This window comes from Mastigoproctus giganteus, chromosome 2 (assembly GCF_048544385.1).
Source record: "Mastigoproctus giganteus isolate SK-2022 chromosome 2, ASM4854438v1, whole genome shotgun sequence".
NCBI lineage: Eukaryota > Metazoa > Arthropoda > Arachnida > Uropygi > Thelyphonidae > Mastigoproctus > Mastigoproctus giganteus.
This window is the reverse complement of record NC_143576.1, coordinates 50090378-50109683: the sequence shown is the minus strand read 5'-3', so window position 1 is coordinate 50109683 and position 19306 is coordinate 50090378. Positions and strand designations below refer to the sequence as shown.

At 38.0% G+C, this 19306-nt stretch overlaps 1 protein-coding gene across 1 annotated transcript in view; it reads left to right on the top strand.

The window, feature by feature from the left end:
* The window catches only part of mr (anaphase promoting complex subunit morula), a 596234-nt gene that overhangs the window by 21531 nt on the left and 555397 nt on the right, over positions 1-19306 (top strand). The window contains exon 2 of the mRNA XM_090388952.1: positions 924-1395. Coding sequence (XP_090245078.1) covers positions 924-1395 — 472 coding nt within the window. The remainder of the gene's footprint in view (positions 1-923; positions 1396-19306) is intronic.

The window sequence follows — 19306 nt, the reverse complement described above, 5'->3', positions numbered from 1 at the left end:
CTTCATTTCTAAATCAATTTGTTTTTGTTTCCTGGCACTACCACCACTTGCACTTTTCATTGGTCACTTTTCCTTAATCATTGTAATACATAAATAGGAATGAAGAGAAGTTTCTGAAAATTTGTTTTTTATATGATTGAAGATTTCAGAAGAGGTAAATGTTTCACCATAGTAGTATAAAAACCCACACAATTGCAGTTATCAGTATTATATGCAATAAAATTGAGTTTACTACCCGTTTATAATTAGATGCACTAACAGAAAAGCCCAATAAACCGGAAAGTGCAAATTGTTTTTATTGTTTTTTGGTGGTGACTCCAGAAACATGCTTTAGAAAAATATTATAAAGGCGTTCAAAATTAATTCTTATAATGGGAACATATGATAATGATGAAAGGGTAGTGCAATTTCCATTATAAATATGAGATAAATAGCTTAAGTAATATAGGGAAATTTTCAACTTCCAAGGACTTGGAATGAATTACAAAAAAAAAAAAAAAAAAAACAGTGTTATTGGGGTTCACATTACGATATTTTTGCGATACCTCCATTTGTTCCTATGGGATGCAAAATACGTTTCCATGATTTTTTAAGTTGGCACTGGCTAGCAAACACTTGTGAAGTCGAATTAAGTTGAGTATTATATAAGCCAGGGGGTCCTTGTATATGTAAAAAAAAAAAAAAAAAAATTATAGCCAGGTGTGCTGTGCATCAATTTTGTATGTGAATACAAAAAGTTCTTATATTTTTTTTAAATGCAAGAATTTGATTTTAGTGCTAGCCTTGATCAGGTAGTGCCACTATGAAATTATTTAATAATGAGATTGATAAAGACTGAACTCATTTTGCATTTATTTATTTACTTTAGAAAATCAGCAAGATAATTATTCATTTGTAGATGTTATATTTTCTGTATTTTTCAGAAAGATAGTATTCCTGCTAGCCAAGATTTGAATGCTGCACTTGAACTTCTGCATCAACATGGTCTTGCTCACATTATTGGAGAATGGTTTTTAGTGGAATTTCAGCAGCATTTACGGACAGTAATTGTACCTCAGTTTTGGAGTTATTTTGAGAATTTTAATGACCAGTCCTTTTTTAATGTGCCATCCTTTCCTCAGGCCGTGCAAGTACTTTATGACTACATGCAGTCATATGCACCATTAGTATCGCAACTTCAGTGTTTACATGAAGATCTTTTAAGTGAAATGGAAGTTTTACCATCAGACGCACAAGTTTCCTTGAATGTACATCAGCTCCCAATAGAAAATGAGATGCGACTGCACCTTAGAGCCATTCTATTAGCTATGAAACCAATCAATTTCCATGATGCTGTGCTGCAGTTCTATACTTTTATTTTTAAGGTGTTTAATTCCACCCAAAAACAAAATGAAGGTAATATTTTAAAATATCACTTTTAAAATAGCCATAATTTTTTTTTTTTACTGCTGTTTTCATTTAGTATACAGGAATAACCCCCCCATTCTTTGATGAACCATCCATGTTAAGCAATACAGTAATTTCTCCATTTTCAAATATCTTATCTCATGGATTGAGGATGTTTGAAACCTGAAATTTGGTTTTACAAACTCAGTTTAAAAGTTCAAAAATTTTTGAACTAATTTTTGCTTGACTTCACCAATTCAAGAAAATGATATTTTAAAAATAAAATAATTGAAAATGAAATAAACTATAAATGTGCTTTCTTTGGGCAGGTTGAAAGATATATATATGATATTCATGTTGACACTGACTAAATAGGATGTTAGCATTATTAGAGGCATGTGATGCAAGAAAGCAAGCTTATATAGCATTAGCCAAAAAAAAAAAAAAAAAAAACCTTCCCATTTCACCCATCCATTCATTCCAAATGTTTGTCTAGTTCTACCTTGAACTTATTTAAGTTGTTCACCTCCTCTATAATAGATGGAAGTTTGTTCCAACTATCAACCACCTGCTGGCTAAAGGCAAATTTCTGCAAATCTATTCTACAATTGTCTTTCCCCAATTTGAATTTATGTCAACTCAGGTGTGTAATCTGAGCAAGATGAAGAATTCCATCAGCTTGCTCAAACCATTCAAGGCCTTGTACACCTCAGTTAGATCACCTCACAGGTGCCTAGTCTCCAGGTGCTGCAACTTGCAGAACTTAAGCCTTTCTTGGTAACAGCAACCTTTTGCCCTTTTCTGTACACGTTCCAGCAGCTCTACATCTTTCCTAAAATGAGGCCTCCAGACCTCTATACAGAGGCCCCTCCTCTGTATACAGTACTCAAGGTGTGGCCTGACCATTGCCTTATACAAGGGGATAATCACATCCTTATCCCTGCTTGCAAAATTCCTGTACATCACTGACAAGACCCCATGACCTACTCTGGAAGCCCAGCTGCACTGTTTAGCATTAGCATTAGCATTAGTAGAGGCATATGATGCAAGAAAGCAAGCTTATTCAGCATCAGCCAAAAAAAAAAAAAAAAAACCCTCTCCCATTTCACCCCTCCGTTCGTTCGAAATACCTGTCCAGTTGAGCTTTAAATTTGTTTAGGCTATCAACTTCAACAACAAGTGATGGAAGTCGGTTCCACCAACCAACCACCCGCTGGCCAAAGGCAAATTTCCGCACATCTATTCAACATCCGTCCTTCCTCAGAAAACTTCATATCTGACTGCACAATTACCACAAGGTCTCTTTCATTCTCCACTACCCTGAGTGTAACACCACATAGTTGGTACATTTCTGTGGGGTTTCCTGCTACCCATATGTAGTACTTTGCATTTATCAATGTTAAACTTCAGTTGCCAATTCTCAGCCATCTACCCAAATTTTCCAGATCCTGTTGCAGCAGCATACTGTCATTGCTGTTATTAACTACGATGCCAACCTTTGTGTCATCCGTGAACTTTGACTTTAAGCTTGATATACCTTCATCAATATCATTGATAAATATACAAAACAACAATGGGCCCAACACCGAACCCTGAGGGACACCACTAATAACATTAGTCGACGTAGAGCAGTATCCATTGATTACCACTCTCTGCAAAATACTCATTCAGTTTGTCAGCTACCTCAGCAGGTGCATCAACAATTGAACCACCGATGTCAAGTGGACCAATCTGATTCATCCCTTTCGTTTTAGAGTTTACGTAAGATTCATCCCTTTGGTTCTAGAGTTTTCGTTCTAGAGTGTTAAAAATACAAAGAAAAACAGTAGTCTTTACTGTTTTTCTTTGTATTGTTTGCCAAAGATTTCTCGTAATCTGTCTTTGCTTGCCTAATGTCCTTTGTGACTTGATTACAAACTATCTTATATCTAACATAGGCATCTGTGTCTCCTGATAATATATGCTTCTCATGCATTTTTCTTCTCTCCCACGACATTTAGGCCTAAACCTTGAACTGTATTTCTTAATTGGTATGAAGAGCCTAGTAGCTTCCAAGATTAATTCCTTGAATGATTCCCATTTAGAATTTGCTGTTGGTAACATCATCAGTTGATCCCAATTTAAAAGTAGAATGTAAAATATCTCTGAGACCCCTCTATTTACCTTTATGAAAGCAAAAACCCTTCCCTTTACCCCTGCTGGTAGTTGCATCTTTAAGTAAATCCCACATCAGTATGGTGTGATCACTGCCACCTAGTCGTTTCTGTATTTGCAGATTCTTAATGCATGAAGTATCACTGCTGATAATCAGATCAAGAATATTACTCCCTCTGGTTGCCTCTCGAACATGCTGCTGTAGAAAACATTCGTGCAATAAATCCACAAAAGTGTTGCTAGTGTGTGAGTGACCAACCAACAAGTTCGTCTATATCTGGGAAGTTAAAATCCCCCATTATAAAACAATCTGATTTACTGGTCCATTATTTCTCTGTGTAGTTGTTCATTGTACTCATCAGAGTCGTTAAGCCTATGATACACTTCTACTCTCAACTTGGTTTTCCCAGTGCTTATGTCACACGAAACTGACTCAACACTGAACTGTCCACCAATGACAACAGGATGCGCTTCCTTAGATTTTGTGTTTCTTAACTAACAGCATCACCCCCTCCTCCCTGTCTATCCTTTCTGTACACATTGTACTCCCTAAACTCCAATTCTGCATTCCTTATCTCTGTGTGACACCATGTAGCAGGGATAGGGATGTGATTATTCCCTTGTATAAGGCATTGGTCAGGCCACACCTTGAGTACTGTATACAGGTCTGGAGGCCTCATTTCAAGAAGGATGTAGAGCTGCTGGAACGAGTACAGAGAAGGGCAGCAAGATTAGTGAATGGAACAAAGGGTTGCTCTTAAAAGAAAGGCTTAAGTTCTGCAAATTACAGTGTCTGGAGACTAGGCACCGTCGAGGTGATCTGATAGCGGTTATAAAGCATTGAATGGTTTGAGCCTGCTGAATGTCGATGGGATTCTTCCTCTTGCTCAGAATAATCACCTGAGAGGGCATAAATTCAGATTGAGGAAAGACAGATGTAGGATAGATGTGCGGAAATTTGCCTTTAGCCAGCGGGTAGTTGGTTGGTGGAACAGACTGTTGTGGAAGTTGATAGCGTAAATAAATTTAAGGCTCAGTTGGACAGGTATTTCGAACGAACGGACGGGTGAAGTGGAAGTGTTTTTTTTTTTTTTTTTTTGGCTGATGCTGCATACGCTTGCTTTCTTGCATCATATGTCTCTGCTAATGCTAATGATTGTCTTAATAAGTTGTCTTTTAGTCATTGTGCATTGTTAAAAAAATATAAAATTTTACTATTTTATTTTATTATAAAATTTTAAATGAAATTTAAAAATTTTATGAAATTAATAATAAAATTTTTATTATTCATTTTATAAAAATATAAAATATAATATAAAAAAATCAACTAATACCCTCCTCTTCTTGCTCCTTTGAAGGTCCCAGATTGCTAATTTCAGCTTCTGTTGAAGAAATGGTCAGGAGAGAGCCAATCCAATGGCAGCATTTTTTCTTTACCTGTAGAGTTCTTTGTAATAAGACAAAGAATTCTACATCTCTAGAAAATGTAGTGCTTCTTTCTCTGTCAATTAATAATCATTCTTGTTAATGATACTAATGGAATTGTCGATGTGCTTAAAAAATGCAACTATTTGCTTTGTTGAAAGATTGATATTTACAGATGAAAGATCCTTCACTTGAAGATAAACTGTATGAGTTAAGCTGGAAGGGAACAACAAAGAGCAGGTCATCAACTTCATATAAGTCTTTCTTCAGTTTGAGAAGGTTCTCATTGGTGAGCTTACCCTCTGTGGGATCGAAGCAACTCATTCACGTTAGCCTCATCTACGTCTTCAGATCCAGCTCTCCTTGCAATGGCCATGATGTCATGCATTGAAATGGAAAGTTCAATGGATGAAAGTAATGAGTCATGACAAATGTTCTGTTTGGCACATGCTTCCATAACAATCCTACCTTGTCCACATTGAAAACTTGCTGAGGAAAATAACCGTGGTCTTCAATTACATCTCAGAGTTGCGATAGAAAGTCCTTGGTAATGGGAGAAGAGGGCGAAGCAATTACGTCACTAGGCCTTTCTAAGATCCAAATATATGATATCAAAGTTATTCTTTGCATCCAGTTTCTTTGGGACTACATCATAGTATCCAATCAAATTGGTCAGACAAGAATTCCCCTTAACAAACCCATGCTGTGTCCGAGCTATAACTGAAGTTTTGTCTAGATGATCCTGCAGTGCTTCTTTAACCAGTGCCTCCATTAATTTCCCTGGAACAGAAGTTAAACTAACAGGTCTGTAATTACCTGTGTCTCCCTTTGATCCTCCTTTGTGGATTGGGGTCACATTTGCACATCTCCAGTTGTTCATGGGTACCTCCCCTGAGTGCAGGGAAGCTCTCATAATTATGGCTAAGGGTTTAATATAACTGGATAGATTCCATCCACTCCCAGGTGCCTTTCTTATGTTTATCTTCAACAATTTCTCCTCCACTTTACTCTGAGTTATTACAAGGTTATCTAGCTTTCTGCCAGAGTTGAATACACCTTCTGCATTCCCTTCCCCGAATAACTCGTAATGTGTGAATGTCGATGCAAAATATTCATTTAGTTTGTTAGCTACCTGAGCAGGATCATCAACAGTTGAACCATCGATATCAAGTGGACCAATCGGATTCATCCCCTTCCTTCTAGAGTTTACATAAGTAAAGAACTCCTTGCTGTTTTTCTTTGCATCCCTTGCCAATGATTTCTCGTAATCTGCCTTTGCCTGCCTAATCTACAATCCATTCAAGGTTTTTAAAGCCTTGAATAGATTGAGTAAGCTGAATCTTAATGGTATTCTTCTACTTGCTAAGACTATCCAAATAAGGGACCATAAGTTCAAGTTGAACTTATGGCCTCTTATTTGGCCTCCAATTTGTGCAGCAGCAGCCTTCCGTGTTGCAGAAGGAAGGCTGCTGCTGCACAAATTGGAGCAGTGTGGCATTGGAGGCAAATTGCTGCCTCCAATGCCAGAGAGTGGTAATGAATGGACACTGGTCTTCGTGGACTAATGTTATTAATGGAGTCCCTTCAGGGTTCAGTGTTGGGTCCATTGTTGTTTTCTATTATCATGTTTTTATATTGAGGTAAACTCCTCTTATTATTTTACTAATTGTTGTTTTCTGTATTTATAAATGATATTGGTGATGGTATATCAGGCTTAATGTCCAAGTTTGCAGAAGATATGAAGGTTGGCAGGGTTATTAATGACACTAATGACAGTACACTGCTGCAACAGGATCTAGAAATGTTGAGCAAATGGCTGAGAGGTGACAAATGTAAAGTACTACCTATGGGAAGCAGTAACCTCAGAGTAATGTATCAACTCTGTGGTACTACACTGACAGCGGTAGAGAATGAAAATGGCCTGGGGGTAATTGTGAAGGCAGATATAAATTTTTCTGAGCAGTGCAGATGGTCTGCAAGAGAAGCTCATGGTGTCTTGTCAGTGATAACAGAAATTTTTCTAGCAGGAATAAGGAGGTGATTACTCCTTGTATAAGGCAGTGGTCAGGCCACACCTTCAGTACTGTATGCAGGTCTGGAGGCCTCATTTTAAGAAGGGTGTAGAGCTGTTGGAATGAGTACAGAGAAGGGAAACAAGATTAGTGAATGGAACAAAGGGTTGCTTTGTTTCATTCACTAATCCTCAATCAGAGAACCTCACAGGTGCTCTGATTGAGGTGTATAAAGCCTTGAATGATTTGAGCATGCAATGCTGATGGGATTCTTCCTCTTGCTCAGAATAATTGCTTGAGAGGGCATAAATTCAAATTGAGGAAAGACAGTTGTAGGATAGATGTGTGGAATTTTGCCTTTTTGCCTTCAGCGGGTGGTTGATTATTGGAGCAAACTTCCATCTGTCATTGTAGAAGTTGATAGCTTAAATAGATTCAACGTCACCACCAAATATGGAGGATGCGGAAAGGTCAAGGAATGACCACCGCATATTCCCGGAGCAATATGGCCTTAGTTGCTAACACTCCTAAAAACCAAATAACAACAACAAATAGATTCAATGCAGAACTTGACAAACATTTGGAACTAGTGGATTGGTGAAATAAGGGATTTTTTTTTTTTTTTTTTTTTCTTGCTTGCTTTCTTGCTTGCTTTCTTGTGTTATGTGCCTTTGCTAATTCTAAAGTGGAACAATACCATTAACATTCAGCTTACTCAATCCATTTAAGACTTTAAAAACCTCAGTCAGATCTCTCTGCGGGTGCCTAGTCTTGAGATGCTGCAGTTTGCTGAACTGAAGCCTTTCTAGGTAAGAGTACCCCTTTGCTCCCTTCACCAATCAGGTTGCACTTCTCTGTAGCCATTCCAATTGATCTACATCCTACCTAAAGTGAGGCCTCCAGACCTCTATACAGTATTCAAGATGTGGCATAACCATGGCCTTATTCAAAGGGATAATCAACTCCTTATCTGTTGTAGCAAAGTTTCTGTATATCATTGACAAATCCCCATGAGCTGTCTTGGAAGGATATCTGCACTGCTCAGAGAATTCCATGTCTGACTGCACAATTAGCCACAAGTCTATTTCATTCTTGACTTCCTTGCATGTAGTACCAAACAGTTGATAAGTTACTCTGGGGTTACAGCTACCCATGTGCATTTGTCAAAGTTAAACTTCAACTGCCATTTCACAGCCCATCGACCAAATTTTTCTAGATCTTGTTGCAGAACTCTCCTTTATGACTGTCATTAATCACCCTGCCAACCTTTCTGTCATCTTTAAACTTAGACATATAAATTTCATTGATAAATATTGAAAACAACAATGGACTCAGCACTGAACTATGGGAACTCCACTAATAACATTAATTCACAAAGAGCAGTGTACATTGATAACCACTCTGTTTTCTTCCACAAAACCTTCCCTTTATTCAAAGCAGTAACTTGTCCTTAATGCCACATTGCTCCTGTTTGTAAAGCAGTCTTTTATGTTCAGCAGTATCAAAGCCTTCCTGAAATCCAAATATGATGTCAAAATTATTTTTGTATCCAGTTTCTTGGTCACTGCATCATAGTGACCTATCAGATTGGTTAGACGAGACTGCTCCTTGACAAATCCATGCTGTGATTGCAGTGTAATTGCCTGCCTATTCCGGGTTAAAGAAGAAATGGTCCTTCTTTAACCAGTGTTTCCGTTATTTTCCCTGGACAGGTCTGTAATTAGTCATGTCTCCTTTTGATCCCTAGAAACCCCAGGTGCCCAGGCGCCTCTGTAGCCAGGTGGGCAGGAGCAGCAGTGCGTAGCACACGCTTCTTGATTAGACCGGGGTTCGAGTCCATGACTACCAAATACGGAGGATGCGGAAAGGTTAGGGAGTGACTGCCGCATATCCTTGGAGCAATATGGCCTTAGTTGCTAATGCTCCTAAAAACCAAATAACAAACAAACAACCCCAGGTGCCTTTTTTATATCCACCTTCAACAAGAGACTCTTTGCTGAGAAGAAAAATGCATGGGATGCCTATAAACTCTGTACCCCAACTACTCACTTTCCTTTAGCTTTTTCAAAATTGTTTCATCTCCTTTCCTATCCTTACTTTTCATTTTGCTTACCTTACTTTTCCTTTTCTTCTTTTTGCAAATACATGCCATTTTCTTGTAGGCTACTTGAATTATTTTGTCTTAAATTTCTGACCTGATACCCATGCAACTTTATGGATGTTTCTCATGAATGAAGTTTAATTAAGAGTATTGTGACACTTCAGAGTTTTTAGTGTTATTGTGGTTATTATTATTATTATTATTAGCCATATGGTGCAAGGAAGCCTGAGGCCCATGCTGCACCAGCCAAAAAGAAAACATTTCTGAAGCACCCCGAGAGAGAGAGAGAGAGAGAGAGAGAGAGAGAGAGAGAGAGAGAGAGAGAGAGAGAAGAAAGAAAGAGAGAAAGAAAAAAAGAAAAGTAAAAGGGAATCACTAAGAAAGAGAAGTGTGATTATATTCAGCTGAGGACCCTGGGTGTGCCAAACCCATACTCAGCAGATGTTAGCCCCTTGCAAGGATTGCAGAATTACATTATTTGTAAAAATTAAAAATTTGTGTTAAAATTTATTTGAAGTTTTGTGTCTTTCCTCCATGGAACTGGTGACTACAGTGGTCTCAGAGATTTAATTATCATATATCATATTTTACAGATAAAGGAACCACTAGGTGGCAGTGATCACAGTGTACCGATGTGGAATTTACTTAAAGATGTCAGAGGTAAAGGGAAAGGTTTTTTGCTATCGTAAAGGTGACTACAGTGGTCTCAGAGATTTCTTTAAGTTCTGTATAGTGGGACCAACTGATGACGTTAGCAACAGCAAATTGTAAATATGAAGCATTCAAGGAAGTAATCTTGCAAGCTACTGGGGTTTTTGTTCCAACTAAGAGATACTGTTCCAGGTTTGGGCCCAAATGGATGTCAGATGAACTAATGAGACTTGTGGCAGAGAAGAAAAATGCAAGGGATGCATATAAATTATCAGGTGACACAGAAGCCTATGGTATATATAAGCTAGTCTATAATCAAATCAAAGGAGGTTTTTTTTTTTTTTTTTTCTATGAAAACCCCAAACACGAAAGGTATCAAAACCTATAGTACTTAGTACTGTGCATGGGTTGAAGGAGAAGTATGGGGAGAGGGGAATGCTGGAAACTTTGCTCTAGAGACTAAACATTGTTTCACCACTTCAAGCCTCCAATAAGGAAAGTGGTGGTATTTCACCGGGGAAAGCAAAGGTAGATTATGAGAAATCTTTGGCAATGGGTGGAAAGAAAAACGGCAAAGACTTCTTTTCTTATATAAACTAAAAGGAAAGGGATGAATTAGATTTTTCCATTTGATATGAATGGTTTAACTGTAGATGATTGTTTGCAGAGAGCTGCCAAATTAAATGAGTATTTTGCATCTGCATTCACACATGAGTTATTCAAGGAGGAGAGGGCCAGATGTTTATCAAATTGTGACAGGAAGTAAAATGATTTTGTAATAACTAAAAGAAAAGTGGAGGAGAAATTGTAAACCTAAGAAAGGCACCTGGGGTGGATGGGATCTATCCAGTTATGTTAAAGGAGGTGGCAAAGTAAGTAAGTAAGCAAACCCCTGGCCATAATTATGAGAGCATCCTTGAACTCTGGAAATCCCTACGGAGTGGAGACGTGCAAATGTATCTCCAATTAGCATTAGTAGAGGCATTTGATGCAAGAAAGCAAGCTTATGCAGCATCAGCCAAAAAAAAAAAAAAAAAAACTTCCACTTCACCCTCTGTTCGTTCGAAATACCTGTCCAGCTGAGCCTTAAACTTATTTAGGCTATCAACTTCCACGACAAGGGTTGGAAGTCTGTTCCACCAACCAACCACCCGCTGGCTAAAGGCAAATTTCCGCACGTCTATCCTACATCTGTCTTTCCACAATTTGAATTTATGCCCTCTCAGGTTATTATTCTGAGCAAGAGGAAGAATCCCATCAGCATTGAGCATGCTCAAACCATTCAAGGCTTTATACACCTCTATCAGAACACCTCGCTGGTGCCTAGTCTCCAGACAGTGTAATTTGCAAAACTTAAGCCTTTTTTCGTAAGAGCATCCCTTTGTTCCATTCATTAATCTTGTTGCCCTTCTCTGTACTTGTTCCAGCAGCTCTACATCCTTCCTGAAATGAGGCCTCCAGACCTGTAAACAGTACGCTAGGAGTACTGTTTACAGGAGTACTCTAGGAGAGCCTGACCATTGTCTTATATAAGGGAATAATCGCCTCCTTATCCCTGCTAGAAAAATTCCTATATATCTTTAACAATACACCATGAGCTACTTTTGCAGCCCGTCTGCACTGCTCAGAGAACTTCATATCTGCCTGCACAACCACTCCCAGGTCCCTTTCATTTTCTACAGCTGTCAGTGTAGTACCACAGAGTTGATATGTTGCTCTGCGGTTGCTGTTTCCCATATGTAGTGCTTTACATTTGTCAATGTTAAACTTCATTTGCCACATCTCAGCCCATCTGCTCAACCTTTCCAGATCCTGTTGCAGCAGCATAGTGAGGGCTGATGACCCTCCTATGTGTGTGTCCTGTGGCACAATTTTAACAATCAGACACCTTTTAATTGACTGTCCAGATTTTAGCAGCACTCGTTCTACCGCTTTTAACCATCTGACTGAGCCGTATACACTCAGTCAGATTTTATCCGACAATGACAACGTGTCTGCTGTTTTTAGCTATTTTAAATCAATAAAAGTTTTTAATTGTATTTAAAATTTATGTTATTGTTACGTCTTTATTGGTTTATTTTTTATATCTTTGTTATTATACATCTGGACATGGTGGCCTAAAAACTTAGGTCACTGAATGTTTTAATTTTTTACATATGACCGGTATTTGGCGCATTATAGCCTCAGTTGCTGATGCGCCAATAAAACTCAAATCAAATCAAATCAAGCAGCAGCATAGTGTCAGTAGTGTCCTTGACAACCCTACCAACCTTTGTATCGTCTGCAAACTTGGACATTAAGCTTGATATACCACCATCAATATCATTTATAAATACAGAAAACAATGGAACCAACACTGAACCCTGAGGGACTCCACTAATAACATCAGTCCACGATGAGCAGTGTCTATTGATTACCAGTCTCTATCTTCTCCCCCTCAACCACCCCTTTATCCATAGCAGCAATTTGCCTCCAATGCCACACTGCTCCAATTTGTACAGCAGTCTTCCATCTGCAACAGTATCAAAAGCCTTTCTAAGATCCAAGTATATAATATCAAAGTTATTCCCTGTATCCAGTTCTTTTGTGACTGCATCATAGTATCCAATCAAATTGGTCAGGCAAGACTTCCCCTTAACAAAACCATGCTGTGTCCGAGCTATAATTGAAGTCTTGTCTAGATGATCCTGGTTGCCTCTAGTTGCCTCCTGAACATGCTGATGGTTCTTTAACCAGTGCCTCCTTTACTTTTCCGGGAACAGAAGTTAAACTAACAGGTCTATAATTACTTGTGTTGTCCTTTGATCCTCCTTTGTGAGTTGGCGTCACATTTGCACATCTGCAGTCCATGGGTACTTCCCTTGAGTCCAAGGAAGCTCTCATAATTATGGCTAAGGGTTTGCTTACTTCCTTTGCTGCCTCCTTTAATATAACTGGATAGATCCCATCCACCCCCTGGTGCCTTTTGTTGTGTTTATCTTCAACAAATTCTCCACTTTACTCTCAGTTATTACAAGATTGTCGAGCTTACTGCCAGAGTTGAATACACTTCTGGCATTCTCCTCGCTGAATAACTCCTCATGCGTGAATGTCGATGCAAAATATTCATTTAGTTTTTTAGCTACCTGAGCAGGATCATCAACAGTTGACCCATCGATATCAAGTGGACCAATCTGATTCATCCCCTTCCTTCTAGATTTTACATAAGTAAAGAATTCTTTGCTGTTTTTCTTTGCATCCCTTGCCAAAGATTTCTCGTAATCTGCCTTCTCCTGCCTAACCTCCTTTGTATCTTTCATAGGCTTGTATCTATCATAGGCTTCTGTGTCACGTGTTAATTTGTATGTATCCCATGCATTTTTCTTCTCTTCCATGTGTCTCATTAGTTCATCTGACATCCATTTAGGCATAAACCTTGAACAATATTTCTTAGTTGGTATGTAAAGCCTAGTAGCTTCCAAGATAAGTTCTTTGAATGCTTCCCATTTTGAATTTGCTGTTGGTAACATGATCAGTTGGTCCCACTGTATAGAATTTAAATACTGTCTCAGTCCATCGTAGTTGCCTTTACGAAAGCAATAACCTTCCCTTTACCCCTAATGGTAGTTACCTCTTTGAGTAAATCCTACTTCAGCACACTGTGATCACTACCACCTAGTGGTTCATTTATCTGCAGATTCTTAATGCATGAAGAATCACTACTGATAATCAAATCAAGAGTATTACTCTCTCTAGTTGCCTCCTGAACATGCTGATGTAGAAAACAATCATCCAATCAATCCACGAAAGCCTTGCTAGTGTGTGAGTGACCAGCCACCAAATTCCAGTCAATATCTGGGAAATTAAAATTCCCCATTATAAGACTCTCTGATGTACTGGCCCACTCTATTTCCCTGTACTGTTTCTTATTATACTCATCAGAGTCTGGTGTTATTAATTTTTGTTTTGTCATCGTTTAAGTAGGCCCAGACTATGTCTAATGCGTAGGGTACATTTACGTTAGTGTATAGTGAAGTCACATCGAGTGAATATAACTTCATATCCTCCTTGATATGGAGATCTTTGAGGTTCATGAATAAAGCATCGTAGTTTTTTATATTATATGTTAGGTGTTCTCGGAGTGGTTTTAGAATAGGGTAGATGAACATGGCTAGGGAGGCAAAAGCTGAATTCTTATATGACACGGTGGGTCGTATTGGGTATCCTGTTTTGAGCAATTTTACTTGGCCGAATAAGGTTGGGATATTGTATGTGCGGGCTTTAATTTGTTTGAGCTGGGCCATAGTGATGTGGTCATTTTTCCTATAGGTGGTGAGCAATTTGTTATATTTGTTAACTAAGCTGTTGAACTCTGATGGTGCTCCTTCTTCGTATGTCGTTGTGTCTGAAATGATGGTGTATAATTTATTTATATAGTCTCCTTTATTTAGAATAACTACTGTATCGCCTTTGTCGGCCTTTTGAATAATGATATCTCGGTTTTGTCTAAGTGTGTGTAAAGCTTTTGCTTCTTCTCTATGTCGTTTTGATATTGAGGGGATAGCTTGGTTTATGATTCGATTGGTTTTTTGGATTAATATGTTTTTTTGTGGCAAATCTCTAAGAGCGAACTCAAGATCAATATTCATTTGTTTCTTGGGGGGGAATCTCGGCAGTAAATTATAATTTAAACCTTTGTTTAATAGGGCTATTTGCTGAGAAGTTAGCGTAACGGATGGTAAGTTCTTTACATTATCTGATGGATTATAGTCGTTATGGGATCCAGTGTTTAAATTGGCCCGGAAGTCATTAATATGTGGTAGATTCCTATTGAGGAGGGAGTGGGAATTTTTTTCTGCGTTTTTGGTGTTTCGGTATGCCCTCTGATTCTCAAAACGATTGTGTGACGAATGGTGACCTCTGTTGTGTGGAAAACCCCTAAGGTCTTGTAATTTTAGGTTATGTCTGTGCTCTAATGTGGTGAATTGGGTGTCGATTTTTAATTGAATGGTTTGCTTTAGAGTATTCCATTCCATACTGGTTAGGTGTTTTCTAAAAATATTGCGATGTCGTTGAATCTGTTTAAAATATATCTTTTTTAGATTAAATCGAGATTTTAAAGCTAGTTTTACTATGTTGCTTGACGTGGTATGAACTAATTTTTGTATACCTTGGATTTTCAAACCTATCCGAAATTTAGCAAATTTCGGTATTAAATTTTCAGAAAGGCATTGTTTTAGAAACTGGATATGATATTTTTGGGCTGCATATTTTAATGTAATTCTAGTATAATCTTGTTTTAACCCTGTTAACCATTCAGCCATAGTGTTGTATATTAATGTATAACTTGAGTGGTCAATTAGGTCAGTATACACGTATGCGTGAAGTATAGTTTTAAATGGCGCAATTAGATTTTGAATTTTGAGCGGAGAGGGAGAAGCGAAGTGTAAAGTCGACAATCTATGGTATTTAATAGATTTGATACTAGAGAGCTATTACGTGCTCGATAATTCCTATATTCTATTATATTATGAATCAACAGGGCTTACCTTTATTTTTTGATATAGGAAGCTTCTTTTCCAACTCTCCTTGTCCAACTCGCTAATAATTCATGGGGAAGGTGATATCAATTTTGCAAAACATTGTCATAAAGTTAGATTTTGGGGGTCTAAACAGGCTAATAATTAAGGATCGATTTTTCTTTTTGGTCCTGTGGCTGGAATTTTGAGTTAAATTTAGGGGTCTAATAATTGGGTATGGGGTGGGGGTAGGGGTTGGGGGTTATTCTCTACATTCCTTAAGTTGGACTAGAACTTTTCTGGGCATCATGTTCACAGGAAGAGAGTTACTCACAATTAATCCGAAACTCTTTTTCTTTCCTTATGTTGTAGTATTTGTTCTTCACGCATGCGTATAAGTGACTAATCGTCGGACAATAGGAATGGCCTACGGATATTGATTGAAGTTTCATGTAGTTTCATCTCTAAAGTTTCTGCAATGAGTAGTTTGTAGTAGTTGTGTTGAATATTTATAATTTTTGTTTCAGTAAAGCCGAATGTATGTCGTTCATTTATTGCATGGAACGAAAGTTCCGATGCATTTGAACGACCCGCCCGCACTGAAGCTTCGTGTTGTTTTGCTCGAAGCTGTGCCACTCCCAGCGTCACAATTTTTGCATGGTATACTGTATAGGAGGTCATGCTGTGATTGGAATGTGGTGTTTGAAGGCCGATTTCTGAAGAATGTGTATAGTTTGTTCATGGGTTTTGCTATGATTTTCATGTCGGTTCCCTTGCATATTTGGTTAAGTTTATTATACCAGTGCTCGGTATATGGGATGGTGATGAAATATATTTTTTTGGTCTTGTCTGATATTTTTGCTATGTTTGTTGCGAGGTTGTTATTTATTTTATCACGGGCTATTGTTTTGACTTTGTTTATACAGGTTAGAGGGTAACCCCTATTTGAGAATCTTCTGGTTAGTTCATTTATTTCAGTGGTTAGAGAAATCTGGGTGGAAGAATATTTATAGGCATTTTGAAATTGGTTCAGCATGACCGATTTTTTGTATGGTTGGGGGTGGTAACTGTGGAAGTGCAGAAGCATCCCTTTATTAGTGGGTTTTCTATATATGCTGAAATTTAGTTTTTGGTCTAATCTGTGTATGGTAAAATTAAGGAAATTTATGGAGTGGGATTCTGCTTCAGTTTCTAATTCAAATTTTAGTCTCTGATTGATGTTATTAAAAACCTGTAGAATATTGTTTATGGTCAAATGGTCTGTGATGATTAGGATGTCGTCCAGGTATCTTCCGTAATATGTGATCTGTGGTATAAATGGATCAAGATGGATCTTTTCTAATTTGTCTAAGTATAGTTCGGCAATGAGTCCGCTAATGTTTAAGCCCATTGGGAGGCCAAAAATCTGTCTGTATATTTTTTCTAAAAGGAGGATATGAAGTTATATTCACCCGATGTGACTTCACTATACACTAACGTAAATGTACCCTACGCATTAGACATAGTCTGGGCCTACTTAAACGATGATAAAACAAAAATTAATAACACCAGACTCCCCAAAGACAGAATATTCGAACTAACAAAACTATTAGTAAATGCAAATTACATCCTATTCCAAGAAAAAATATACAGACAGAGTCTTTGTCTCCCCCCCCCCAAGCTAGCAGTTTTCCGACCCACCTAACACTGCTTCGATAGCATCAGCAAATATTCTTGCACCCTTTCTATTTAAGTGTATCCTATCCGTGTAGAAGCAGGAGAGACTGCTTCTACAGGGATGTCACAATTCACAAAGGGAGATCAAAAGGTGACACAAGTAATTACAGACCTCTTAGTTTGACTTCTGTTCCAGGGAAAATAATGGAGTCACTGGTTAAAGAAGCATTGCAGGATCATCTAGATAAGAGAGCAATAATAATTCAGATACAGCATGGGTTTGTTAAGGGGAAGTCTTGTCTGACCAATTTGATTCAATACTATGATGTGCTCACAAAGGAATGGGATGCAAAAAATAATTTTGATATCATATACTTGGATTTCAGGAAAGCTTTTGATGCTGTTGCACGTGGAAGACTACTGTACAAATTAGAGAAGTAGGCATTAAGGGCAAAAATGGTTAACAGGATGGTTGAGTGGGAGAAGACAGAGTGGTAATCAGTGGATTACCACTCTGTTATTAGTGGTGTCCCTCAGGGACACCACTAATAACAGAGTGGTATGTTTTGTATATTCATCAATGATATTGATGAAGGCATATCAAGCTGAATGTCAAAGTTTGCAGATGATAAAAAGATTGGGAGGGTTGTTAATAACAGTAATGACAGTATGCTGCTACAACAGGATCTGGAAAAGTTGAGCAGATGAGCTGAGGTGGCAACTGAAGTTTAACATTGACAAATGTAAAGTACTGGGTAGCAGTAACCACAGAGAAATGGGTGGCAGTAACCCCAGAGAAATGTACCAACTGGGTGGTGTTACACTCAGAGTAGTGGAGAATGAAAGAAACCTGGGGTAATTGTGCAGTCAGATATGAAGTTGCGAGCAGAGATAAGAAGGTGATTATCCCCTTGTATAAGGAAATGGTCAGGTCAAACCTTGAGTACTGCGTACAGGTCTGAAAGCCTCATTTTAGGAAGGATGTGAAGTTGCTAGAATGAGTACAGAGAAGGACAATAAGACTGGTGAGTCGAACACAGGGTGGGTGCTGTTAGGAAGAAAGGCTTTAGTTCTGCAAATTGCAGCATCTGGTGACTAAGCACCTGTGAGGCTTCTGATTGAGGTATACAATGACTTGAATGGATTGAGCAAGCTCAGTGGTGATGGGATTCTTTGTCTAGCTCAAATTACAAACCTGAGGGGGCTTAATCTGAAATTGAGGAATGACAGTTTTTGAATAGATGTGTGGAAATTTTCCTTTAGCCATGGGTAATTGTTTGCTGGAACAAACTTCTGTCTTTTGTTGTGGAAGTTGATAGCACAAGTAAATTCAAGCAGAACTAAACAAACATTTGGAATGAATGGATGGGTGAAATTGGAAGGGTTTTTTTTTTTTTGGCTGATGCTGTATATGCTTGTTTCTTGCATCATATGCTTCCACTAATGCTAATATTTGAAGTTAATGACAAATTAGAACATTAATGACAAATTTTACACCTGTCATTAATGTTGCAACTTAAAATTATCAGTCTTATTTTCATAAGGTAGTCATACCCCAAGGCAGAATGCGCTGCTCCTACAGGAACTAGTTGTCTTTGACTCTATTCTCAGGGAAATGGGGAATATATTGTGCAAAAAGGATAGGTGGAACAGGACCAGGGTATGTTTGCCACTGGCAAAGGTTGATGACGTAGAGCAGATATCATCTTTTAAGGGCACAAAAGGTGATGTTTTTGTACACGTTGGAACTTATGACATTAAGAGATCTGCAGATTTACTCAAGAATTACAGGTCAACGTTGAAAAAAGGACATAATTTAGTATATTTTAATGTATTTTATTGTTCTTAACCCAGTATATTTTAATGTATATTTTATATGTATATTTCATATATTTTAGTTGTAAAGTTAAATATAAGTTATTGTAAATACAGACAAATATAACTTATTATAAATACATAGTTATCAAGATTCCAGTTTTTGTTTTCTTTGTGTTTTATTTCTACATAAGGTTGGTGAGAAATATTTAAAACTACAATATGAGCATACCCAACCTCAGAGGCCTGTTTGAAGAAAAAGGACATAAGTTGGGGTTGAATTTGAAAGTGTCTGCAATTCTGCTCAGACACCATAGGAGGGAGTACATGATGAGAGCCTTGTCAATCAGTTCAACCCTGGAGAGATTGCAAGGCTCAAGGGGTAGAATTTTTCTCAGCCTCGTCTTTACTTGTTAACAGGAGAGACTGCTTATACTGGAATGGGATACACTTAAATAGAAGGAGTGCAAGAATATATACTGATGCTGTCGAGGCAGTGTTAGGTGGTTCGTAAAACTGCTGGCTTGGGAGGATTCACAGACTAATAGATTAACGGTAACAACAGGCAGAAGTGAAAGTGATTCTTGCACTGCTTCTATTGGAATGAG